Source organism: Phyllostomus hastatus, unplaced genomic scaffold (genome assembly GCF_019186645.2).
Source record: "Phyllostomus hastatus isolate PE091 unplaced genomic scaffold, TTU_PhHast_1.1 phas_contig_40, whole genome shotgun sequence".
NCBI lineage: Eukaryota > Metazoa > Chordata > Mammalia > Chiroptera > Phyllostomidae > Phyllostomus > Phyllostomus hastatus.
In genome coordinates, this window is record NW_025333872.1 from 75,592,838 (window position 1) to 75,604,860 (window position 12,023).

The 12,023-nt window shown below is 38.9% G+C and overlaps 1 protein-coding gene and 3 non-coding genes across 5 annotated transcripts; all 4 read left to right on the plus strand.

Annotated features, from left to right (window-relative positions):
• Nucleotides 1–7,056: 7,056 nt before the first annotated feature.
• On the plus strand, nucleotides 7,057–10,696 carry RPS12 (ribosomal protein S12). 2 transcript variants are annotated; one of them, XM_045844114.1, is made up of 6 exons: nucleotides 7,057–7,196; nucleotides 7,338–7,388; nucleotides 7,557–7,673; nucleotides 9,567–9,669; nucleotides 10,091–10,192; nucleotides 10,607–10,696. In XM_045844114.1, the coding sequence occupies exons 2-6, from the start codon at nucleotides 7,375–7,377 to the stop codon at nucleotides 10,667–10,669; spliced, it is 399 nt and encodes a 132-aa protein (XP_045700070.1). In that variant the 5' UTR covers nucleotides 7,057–7,196; nucleotides 7,338–7,374; the 3' UTR covers nucleotides 10,670–10,696. The 2 variants fall into 2 exon arrangements, with proteins under 2 accessions (XP_045700070.1, XP_045700071.1); XM_045844115.1 differs by having other exon boundaries at nucleotides 7,134–7,219.
• Nucleotides 7,897–7,970, plus strand: LOC123822297. Its single transcript, XR_006786268.1, has one exon. It is a non-coding gene; the product is annotated as a small nucleolar RNA SNORD101 (small nucleolar RNA).
• Nucleotides 9,934–10,010, plus strand: LOC123822331. Its single transcript, XR_006786299.1, has one exon. It is a non-coding gene; the product is annotated as a small nucleolar RNA SNORD100 (small nucleolar RNA).
• LOC123822318 lies at nucleotides 10,349–10,476 on the plus strand. Its single transcript, XR_006786288.1, has one exon. It is a non-coding gene; the product is annotated as a small nucleolar RNA SNORA33 (small nucleolar RNA).
• Nucleotides 10,697–12,023: the final 1,327 nt, after the last annotated feature.

Here is a 12,023-nt window from a genome sequence, read left to right on the forward strand (position 1 = left end):
GGGATTGTGATATATATTCATATTCCTATCTTTCTCCCCACTTCTAACCTCTGCCTTCCTTCCTCCCTCTAGATGATGAGGGTTACAGTTGAAAATATTATTGTATTAGTTTTCCGTAGCTGCTGTTAACAATTTACCACAAACTTGGTAACTTAAAACAACACAGTCCTATAGGCCTGAAGTTCAATATTAATTTCACTAAGCCAAAACCCAAAATGCTATCCTCATCTCAAGATCTCTAACTGAATCACATTTGCAGGTATCCTTTTCCCAAATAAGGTAACATCGTCAAGTTCCTGAGATTGGGGAAGTGGACATGTCTTTGGGAGCTATTATGCTCCTGCCACAATAATCTATTCACATTATTCTTTGTTCATCTAGATGTATATACACATATTGAATTTAGTTTTACAAATTAAAATGGAATAATACGGTGTGTTCAAATGTCACTTCCTCATTCTTTCCTCTTTATCCAAAATACAGCCTCAGTCACCCTTTGTCCCTTCATCCTTCTTTATTTTTCTTCCTAGTATTTGTATCACTCATGGTTCCCTGTTGTTAACAAAAGGAACGACTTTTGCTAATTTAAGCAGAAAAGGAATTTATCATAGATTGTCAGGTAGCACATAGAATCATCGGGAGGACTATACACACCACTGACAGGCTATGTGCCTAAAATCATACCACAGAAGTGGTCCAGTACACACACCTGTGCACCACCACCGGACACACGTCTGCAGAGTGTGATGCCAGTGGAGTTAAGCACAAGCCGTAGTAGTTAAAACCTTGTCCCCACTCTGCTGGAACGTTGCCAACCTCAGCGAAGGGATTTTAGTTGGTACCAGCTTCTTCCACTCACTTGCTTTCAGCACATAAGCCAGGTAGAGAAAATTTATCAACTTTGTTTTTCTTTTTCAAGAACAGTCTGACTATTCTGGGTCCTTTGAATTCCTGTAAAAATGCTGGAATCATTTCTCAATTCCTCCAAAATACCTGGTGGCATTCTCATTGCAATTTTGTTGAGTCTGTAGATCAATTAAGGGAGACCTGACATCCAGTCACTATTAAGTTTTCAATATTCAGTTTTTTAATCAATGAACATGATCTGTCTCTCCATTAATGTAGATATTCTTTTTTTAAAGGTTTTTAAAAAGATTTTATTTATTTATTTTTAGAGAGGGAAGGGAGGGAGAAAGAGAGAGAGAGAGAAACATCAATGTGCAGTTGCTGGGAGCCATGGCCTGCAACCCAGGCATGTGCCCTGACTGGGAATCAAACCTGTGATGCTTTGGTTCGCAGCCCGTGCTCAATCCACTGAGCTACGCCAGCCAGGGCTTAATGTAGGGCTTAATGTATTCTTTAATGTCTTTCAGAAATGATTTGCAGTGTTCGTTGCAGAGTTATTACATTTCATGTCAAATTTATTCCTAAATATCTTGGTTTTAGAGTTTCTTAGAAATGAAAATTTTCCATTTAAGTTTTCAATCTTTTGCTGATTGTATATTAACAGTAAATAATTTTAGATTCATTTTGAATCCTGCAAACATGTAAATTCCTTCATTAATTCTAATAGTTGTTTTATAGATTCTTTTAGATTTTCTACATGAACAATCATGCCATCTATGAATTTTACTTCTTCCTTTCTGCATTATATGCTTTTATGTCTTTCACTTACTTTATTTTCACTTATAGGATGACAAATAAACAAAAGTGATGAGAATAGAAATCCTTGCTTTTTCCCAGTCTTCAGGAGAAAATATTTGGTCCTCCACCATAAGTAAGAGGTTAGCTATGGGTTATTCATGTGTGCATTTTATCAAATTCAGGAAATTCCCTTCTATTCCTAATGTGTTGAGAGATTTTAACATGATTTGATATTAATTTTATCAAACATTTTTCTGCATTTATTGAACATTTTTTCTTTGCTGTTAATATGATAAATTTTACTGATCAATTTTCTAATGTTAACACAGCCTTGCATTCTTGGAATAAACTCAACTTCGTCAAGACATAGTATTATTTTTTAAAAGTGAGTTCAATTTGCTAATATTTTGTTAAGGATTTTTCTACATATGATTATGAGTAGTGTTGATCTGTAATTTTCTTTTCTTTTGTCAGATTTTGGTAGCAGGGTAATTCTCTCCTCCTGTATTTTTCTTTCTTTTTTTTTTTGTGAGTTTGTATAAGATTGGTATTGTTTTTTCCCTTAAAGGTCTAGTAGAATTCACCAGTGAAACTGTCTTCTTTCTACTTTCTTTGCATTTACTTTGCTCTTATTTTTTAAGTTTTGGGAGCTCATGTCATTGATTTTAGCCCTTTCCTCTGTCCTGATATTAGCATTTAAGCCTCTAAATTTTCCTCTAAACACTGCTTTATTATAGCCCACAAATTATCATTTGGTTTGCAATACTTTCTAATTTCCCATTTTCCCCCTTCTTTTACCCATAAGGTGCATGTTCCTAATTTCCAATTATTTGGGGATTTTCCAGATATATTTATATTACTGATTTCTAATTTAATTCTATCGTGGAAGATTTCTATTTTGGAAGATTTTAATCTTTTAAAGTTTTATGAAACTTGTTTTATTTCCTAGCAAACATCTTTGTGAACAGTCCCACATGTACTTGAAAATAAGTATATTCTATGGTTGTTGGATATAATATTCTCTAAAAAACAATTAGGTCAAAGTGATAGTTTTGTTAGTATCTTCTGTGCCTTACTTATTTTGTCTCACTATTCTAGCAATTGCTGAGAGAAGGATGTTCCAATATCTAACTATGATTTTGGACTTATTATATCATTTAATTCTGTGTGTACGTCTGTGTGTGTATGATTGTTATGTCTCCCCAATAAATTTACTCATTTGTTACTGTGAAACACCACTATCCCTAGTAATACTCTTAAAGTATACTTTATCTGATATGAATACTGTCACCACAGACTTTATGTCTATTGGTTGGATGGTATATCTTTTTCAATCCTTTTAACTTTAATTTATATGCTGTGGCTATCTCTGTATATTATTTAGTGGCTGTTTAGGAATTATAATACACATTCCTAACTTTTCTGTTCTAGTTAGAGTTAACATTGTAGCACTTCATGTAAAACGTAAGAACCTCATAATTGTACGGATCCACTTATCCAGTACTTTCTCCAATCATTTATGCTTTAGCTTTTACATGCAGTGTATCTGCAAGTGATATAAAGTCCATAATGAAATGTTATAATTTTTGCTTTAAAGCCATGTTTTTTTAATTAAGAAAAAAGTATTTTAAGTTTACTTACATATATACCACTTCCAGTGTTTTTCATTCTTTCCAGAAGACCTGAATTTTATATTTGATATAATTTTTCTTCAATATTAATAACTTTCTGTAAGATTTCTTCAAGTGTAGACCTTCTGGCAATGAATTCTGTTAGTTTTTGTTTATCTCTGACATCTTTATTCTTAAGAAATCTTTTTATTAGATATAGAAATATGGGTAGAGAGTTGTTATCTTTCAGCCCTTACAAGACATGGTTCTTTGGCCCCTATCATATGTCATGGTTCTTTGGACCCTATCATATGTTAAGAGAAATCGGTAAAATTTGCATTATTGTTCTCCTGTTTGTTACGCGTACCCCGCCCCCCTTTCTTTTTCCGCCTGCTTTCGGAATTTTCTCTTTGACTTTTAGCACTTCATTTATGATATGTCTTGGTATGTGTGTGTTTGTATTTATACTTCTTGGGGTTCACTTAGCCTCTTGAATCTGTAAATTTATGTGTTTCATTAAATTTTGCAAGCGTTTGGATATTATTTCATTAAATATATTTTTCTATCTCATTTTTTCTGGCATTCTAATTGCCATTATGTTAGAACTATATCCTTAATTACATCTACATTAGGTCTTTTAATTTTGTACTACAGATTGTTGCAGTTTTATTCATTTTTTCATTTTTTTTCTCTGTTCTTCAAGTTCGATAATTTCAGATTTATCTAGTTTGAATTGAACTGTCTTTTTTTGTTGTCTCCAATCAACTGCTAGCCCTTTCAGTGATTTTTTGTTCCTCATATTTTATGTTTTATTTCTCAAATTTCTATTTGGCCTTCTATTATAGTTTCTGTCTTTCCTATTCATTCATTGAGAATGTTTTTAACATTCTCGAGCAACCCTGCAGACACCTTAATCACAGGCACTCACCTCCAGAACTGTGAGACAATAACTCTCTCTTGTTTAAGACACTTAGTTTGTGATATTTTGTTCTGGCAGCCCCAACAAACTGATACAACATCTGTACTTAGATGATACAGAAACCCCAATTTCAACTGCTTCCTCTTTTTCTGCCTAACACTGCAATATCCTCTTTCTCCCCCTATGCACCTTTTCTTTTTGTTTAGCACCATGAGGTAGAACCAGTTGTATTATTGACAAACATAAGATGTCAAAGAGTTTTTCTTAAATTCTCAGTGGTCTCTCTCCCACATTTGAGCAATCGTCCATGGCTGATAGGTTAGAAGCATGAGCTTTGAAGGCCACTGGATTCAAATACCAGCTTTATTTACTGGCTGTGAGACTTTGGGCAATTCGCTAAACCTTGGTTTCTGTATCTGTTAGAGGGGGCTAATACCACCACTAACACATAGGTCTCTATGATACCCAAGGAAGAAAATATGTGATAATAAATTAGCACATTGACTAGTGCATAGGAAGTGCTAAGTAAAATTATCTGCTACTTTTTATTGTTCCTAAAACAAACGTTAAAATTTACTTATTTTTATATGTATTTCAGATGCACTTTGTGCTGGTATTAGACTGACTCTGGCCATTAGCCTCTATTTCGTAGTCTTTCACATTTGGCTACATCTAAAGCTGGGAAGAGATAACTTAAAAGACGCGAACTAGGAGAATCCACGTTGAAGAAGCCTCAAACCGCCACTGTGCCCCTTAACTTCACTTCTGGGATTAGAACCCATTATACAAGTAGGATTTTTTTTTTTAATCCTTACCTTGAGACATGCTTATTGATTCTCAAGAAAGGGGACGGGAGGGAGAGAAAAAGAAAAAAAACATTGCTTCAACAGAGACCAAGCCCGCAAGGCAGGTATGTGTCCTAACCAGAAATTCAACCCGTGGCCTTTCCGCTTACATGACTGTGCTCCAAGCAACTGAGCCACACCAGCCAGGGTCTAACTCGGATTTTTTTTAAGTCCAGTTCTAAGGGGGGAGGTTTACAACTGATAGAAAAGGTATTTATAACATGAAATATCAAGGCATAGGCCCACTGACACTTGTGTTTACAAAACAGATTATGAGCTGCTAGAAGACAAACTAACCACAGTGTAAGCTCAAAGGTACTTAATCATTTTCCCCTATGTAAATATGTTGCTTGGCAATGATTACTTTCCCCATTTATGTTTCTCCATCCTTTACCAAATTTCCTGGCTCCTTCCTAATATTTTAGTGGGTGGGAAGTCTACTATATGCTCAGCATATTAATTTGTATGGATTTGATATGATGGGAAACTTGTTGGCATACTATTTACCACATTCTCTTTCAGAAATACCAATGTATTATGATAGCTTCCAAAAAAGTCAAGGAGGGATCAGCGCTTTTGCCCTTTGTCTTTCCTTCACTTGCAGTGCCCTGACTTTTCCTCTCTCTCGTCCTCCTGTTGGAATCCTTTCAGGTTCTTGTTTTTATTTATTTATATTAGCCCATTTCAAGTGCTGCCACAAGTCCCAAGTCTTTCCTTACCTTCCCACATCATTCTCTCTCTCTCCAAACTCCATGCTACTTTGTGGCTCCCCCGTGGCCTGTAGATATTCTACTAATATTTGACTGAAATCTTCGTCTCACCACAACCATGAGAGGGCTAGGAATAAATCTCATTTTTATAAACGCCGCAGCTTTAAAAAAATTAACCATTGAACAACTAATGAAGTGGACACCTTTTAAGGATGAGTTATGAATGGCAAGAAGCAGATTCAACACTTTTCAAAATGAAAATTTGAAAGCGTTTAAAAAGCTAAAAATGAACTATAACAACTTATCAAAATTCCAGTATATCTGTTACCCATTTTTGCCTCCTTCAGGGAACAGCCTGACTTTAACTGTTCGCTGTTGACTATAACCAGGGTGGGCTCCTAGCAAACGCTTAACGACTGCTGTTTGGCTCGTCAGGCGAGGAAGTTAAAACAGAAGGATAAAACTGTAACGGGAAGACTGTACTAACTAAATTCGTCCATATTTAATGTATTTTCATTGAAAATGTGGGTGGGGAGATGGCCCATCTTTGCAAAATCCAAAATGTTGCTTACAGGCAAAGTCAGAATTTAGCATTGTCGGATTCTCTCCTAACAACCAGTCCTGGACGGCGAAATTAATGCCGGGCTTCTCAAAGACTACGTTTTATTTTCCACATTAACAGACCCTATCCTTGTGTCAGATACATTGTGTTTTACATAGACCTATCGAATCCCTATTTGAGCGAGATAACGGATTAAGCGAGTAATTTAGCGTTAAAAAAAAAGAAAAAGAACTTCAGCTGGTACCAGGAAGATTGAGAAACAGAACAACCACGTGGCTGAAGTTTCCACTTTACTAATCGTCGTTGGGAAAGTGGAGTTTGCAGTGTGCTTAGATGCCGTGAAAACGCGTGGTCTGTTATGAACACGCATACACACGGATGACGACCACCCACAGAATGACATATTCACGGACACCTAGAGTGACTTATAAGCGAAGAGAGTGTGCCACTCAGGAAGGCGCAGTTACTGGCGTCCACAGGAATCAATATTTTGTCTTCAGGGTTAAAACTGGCGTTCTAACGCAGCCCAGACTTCAGGTATCTTACAAGACTAAGCCCAAGCGCGCACATGGCCTGGCCGTTCTCGCGCTCCGTAGAATGGCTCTCCGGGCCTCTGCAAGCCACGCCCCTGGCGGGGAAGGACTGTGTGAGGCTGACCATGTTAGTGCCTGTTTCGCGTCCCAGTGATAGAGCAGAGTTAAGAGTTACAGTATCGTTGTCAAACAGCCTCAATCCGGAAGAGAAATTCTCGAGACCCGGCACCACCAGAGACACCTCTTTCAAGGAGAGGAGTACACATGCGCATGGGGGGGGGGGAGGTCCTGGGAAACCCTTAAATACCGTCATGCGGGCGCCTCCGGTCTCTTTCCCTGCCGCCGCGGAGCTGCGCGGAGGCGGAGGCTTGGGGTGAGAGGAGCTGGGCGAGGGTGGTGAGTGTGGCGCGCGATTCGGTGTCACTTTTTTTCCTGCTGGGTTTGGCCATGGGTACCAGGTCCTAAACAATCCTGTAGTCAACCAGGGTCCTTTCTTTTTATTTTTGTATTGCAGTGCGTTCAAGATTCGGCTCCACCCATAACCCACCGCCATGGCCGAGGAAGGGTGAGCCCGGGGTTGGGAACGTGGTGCGGAAAGGCGCAGGTCGCGGGCCGGCATTACGGGCTTTGGGTCAGCCGTGGCGTCTTAAGCCTACCAGATTTATGATCGTTGAGTACAAGTCATTAGATGATGTGTGAAATTTCCTAATAGTTTTGACTTACTGTATTTTAGCATTGCTGCTGGAGGTGTAATGGACGTAAATACAGCTTTACAAGAGGTGCTGAAGACCGCACTCATTCACGATGGCCTAGCGCGCGGAATTCGCGAAGCTGCCAAAGCCTTAGACAAGTACGTGTTTCGATCTCAGTACTATGGGTTGGAACCGGAACAAAACTGCAGCCAAGGGAAGAAAGCGTGAAGTTCACGGTGTTAGTACAAAAGTTGCGAATGGCATCCGTTCTGCAGGAAACCTAGGAAAAGGTATCATTTCAGATTTACACAACCCACTTAAAGTTTGTGGGTTTCTGTTTGGAATGGGGATGAACAGTTTATTCATAAATTAAAACTACAGTTTTGAATGATGACTTAAATTGTCGGATACCCCTTCACTCCTATTATGAGTGAAACATAGTAAGTCTGACAAATCTGTAGGTCGTGGGGCTAATTTCGCATCATCTACGGGGCGAATAAAAGCCTTCATTTAGTAGTTTATAAGTTAAGCCATCAAGTTAACTTGATGGCATTTCAATTTGTTGCAGAAGCCTTGGACTTGAAGATAAGTAAATGAATTTTGTAAATCAGTTTAGATTCGGGCTGCTTGGTACATTGGCAAAACTGCATGTGTTAACTATTTGAGGAGAATTTGAATGCATTTTAAGGGTACTTTAAGATAGTTACATTTAAACCAGTTTAATCAGTGAAACACTTGTTGGAAGCACTTTGTCAGGTTTTGCTGTGAATCTCCTGCACTGTATCTTGGCAGTAGTGCACGATGTTAATGTTTGGGCCAGGAACAGGGAACAACTCTGATGGGAACAAACCAAGCAGTTTGTTTCATAGTGGTCTTTGTTAAGACTGGCTTGCAAAGGAGCCTGTTTTTGTTTTTAATTTTTTTAGTTTTTAATTTATTTTTATTGGGGTGACATTGGTTTATGAAATTTTATAGGTTTCAGGTGTACAATTTTATCACACATCTGTATATTGAATTGTGTGTTCACCACCCAAGTGAAACCTCCCTCTGTCATTGTCTCCCCCACCTCCTTTTCATCTGGTAATGATCCTACTGTCATTGGTCTGAGGTTTTTTGTTTTTCCCTAATCTTTACCTTTTTCACCCAGCCTCCCACCCCCAGAAGACAGCTGACAATCTGTTTCTGTATTTATGCATCTGTTTCTGTTTTGCTTGTTTTCTTTAGATTTTATGTATAAGTGAAATCATACAATATTTATCTTTCTCTGGCCTATTTCACTTAACGTAATACTCTCCAGGTCCATCCATGCTGTCTCAAAGGGTAAGATTTCCTTTTTAATTGTGGAGTAAGATGCCGCTGTGTAAATGAGCCACAGCTTTTTTTTTTCTTTCCCCCCCGCCAAACCACAAATCTGATGGGGCACTCGGGGCTGCTTCCAAATCTTGGTTATTGTAAATAATGCTGTAATGAACGTGGGTGTGCATAAATACTTTTGAATTAGTGTTTTGGGGTTTCTTCGGACAAATTCCCAGAAGTGGTACTATAGGGTCATAAGGCAAGTCCATTTTTTAATTTTTTGAGGTGTCTCCATATTCTTTCCACAGGGGCTGCAGCAGTCTGCATTCCCACCAACAGTGCGCTAACGTTCCCTTTTCTCTATGTTCTCGCCAGGGCTTGCTGATTGATTGATAGTAGCCATTCTGACAGATGTGGAGTAACACCACTTTGCGGTTTTAATTTGCATCTTTGTTGATTGGGGATATTGAGCATCCTTTTATATGTCTGTTGGCCATCTGTAGGCCACAAAGTGGTAAACTAATTCCCTTGGATGATCTTGGTAGTTTTTTTAAGAGTTTAGGAATATTTGGTGCTTATATAGATGAATATGTGTGGATTGTAACAGGTTCATCAAACTGAAGCCATTTTCGCCAGCGAGTGTGCTGCTTGTGTTCTGCCAGCATTGCCATTGCAAAGCCAACTCCCTTGTAAAGTGCAGATGTACTGACCACTGGCCTGCATTTTAGCCTTTACTGTTGGGTTATGTGTTTCAGGCGCCAAGCCCACCTTTGTGTGCTTGCATCCAACTGTGATGAGCCCATGTATGTCAAGTTGGTGGAGGCCCTTTGTGCTGAACACCAGATCAACCTAATTAAGGTATGTTGTGCATCTAATTTATCTGAGCTGTTAAGAGATAAGTTTAGCTCAATGAAAATTGGGCCAATGTGTCAGGAGCAACATTGAGTGATTTTGGTCATGTGAGAGCAAAAATGTCAAGTTTTCTTTCTTTGTGGAGGTATGAAAACATCACGTAAACTTGATGTTGGCTATGCTGTAGGTGATTGCAAAAGCAAGTACTTTATTCCTGTAGTATTAAATGCCAATTTTGGCGTCGAAATACCAATAGGTTGTTATCTTGGTGCTGTGCATGATGACAACTGGCTCCCTCTACCGAACTGCTGTGAGGAGACTGCCATGTCACCCTATCTGACTACAGTGCCTTTGGGGTTTGATTTATTGTCAGTACAGCAGTGTTAGTGCCTGCTAATACAATGATATTTTAAATTCCCCCCAATAGGTTGACGACAACAAGAAACTCGGGGAATGGGTAGGCCTCTGTAAGATCGACAGAGAGGGAAAACCCCGTAAAGTGGTTGGTTGCAGTTGTGTGGTGGTCAAGGTGAGTCAGTATTTATGTCTGGGACAAACGTTGTGTTGGGGAACGGGTGTATTGAAGCTGCATGTTAAGTCAAGAGCTTCCTTAAAGGAAAAATGGGATTTTTGACATACTTTAAAAGTTTTCTGCATTTTATAAGTGGAAAATAAGCCATAATTCAAGCCAGTCAATGAGTCTGCTTACCTGAAGGTGTTTCTGCAGAAATGTAGAGAGCTGGCGATAGTATAGCCATGTTACGAGCCTTAAAGACGCTGCAGTCATTAAGGTCCCTGAAAATGGCTACATGAAATCTTAATCATGAAACCAGTGTCATAAGATGAGCTAATTTTAAAGCTTCCCTATAACTAGTGCTGATGACTTGGTGGAATTTCTAAATGCTAGTTAAAAAAAAAATCCCATGACTTTTTTCTTTTTTAGGACTATGGCAAAGAGTCTCAGGCAAAGGATGTCATTGAGGAGTACTTCAAGTGCAAGAAATGAACAAATAAACTTGGCTTTTGTTTCTCATCTCTGATGTTTGTGTGTGTGGTGGCTGGGGGTGGTGAGTAGAATAAAGTCCAAGTTAGTAAAGGGCAAAAGATAATGGAAATCATGGCCAAATAATTGGAGGCATGCTCTTTGTTCCCTCTTGTGTTTCTAAATGAAAGCCTACTTGTACGACCAGTAGCCAACCTCTGTGTTGGCAGTTGAAGGGAAAGACAGCAGTGTGTTGGTGAGAGTGAGGAGGGTCTCTTGGGGTGGACACTTATCATGACTGATTTGGCCATCCTAGAACCTGCAGCAGGATTGGATTCAGGCTGTGGGACACCAGAAAGAAATACGTGTCCAGGGTGGCTTATGGACAGGCCTGTTCAGAAAGATCAGGATGTCCATTGGTTTTATTGGCTTGAATGTTAGACACAAAAGAAAATTATGCTTCAATGTACTCTAGTCCCTAAGAATCTTGGCAGGGAGAAATGACCTGTCTATTGCAAGATCAATTTGGGTGTTTTAGTATGAGGATAAAGCATCAAAGAAGTCCAAGAATTGGAAGTTCTCTGCCTTGGCCTGGCTTGCTAGACAGGGCACAACTGAAGCTGAACTTGAGCCACGTTTGGTTTTAAATGCTTAAACAAAATCTGTGGAGATTTTTTTCCCCCCACTGTAGGAATATACAGGTTTAAGCCCTTTTCCAAAATCTGCCTTTAAACACCTAGCAACTTCAACATCACCAAAAGCTGGTTGTTCTCAGCATGGTACCTGCTGGTGGAATGAATGGCCTCAAATGTGAGCTCTAGAGCTAATGTGGTTTATAAGGCATGAATGGGTCCCTTGGTTGTAATTTGGGATTATCTGCTGCCATTAAATGTCATCCTGAGCTATTTGGCATTACTGAGGAAAAATGATAAATTCGAGTTTATTCACTCTGAGTCTTATCTGCCATTGTGTGAGCTGTTGCAGTAGCAAAAGAACCATGTACACTGTAAAACTACCTTTTATGGGAAGTTCAGTAATTCAGGCTCTTAGGAGAAAGGTATTTTTATTGGTGCTCCGAGCATTTCCATTTTTTTACTCATGTTTCTTTTTAAGGACTGTGTAGTGAGTCCTCTCAAATCGCACCACCACTGGCATGTGTCAAAAGGAATTTTTCATCCTTGGCTCTGCAGCCTCCATAAGTGCTTTGTTCATTCATTGTCTGCAGAGTACAATGTGCTCATTCAATCTCTTCTGGCTTTTGTCCTGGTAAAATAGGGTCAAGTGCAATAGCCTTTTAATCAGCCTTTCAAGTCAGTCCCATCTATCCCTTCAGAATAATTCAGAGTTCATGCTGTTGTCCTGTTTCTACAGCCTTGGG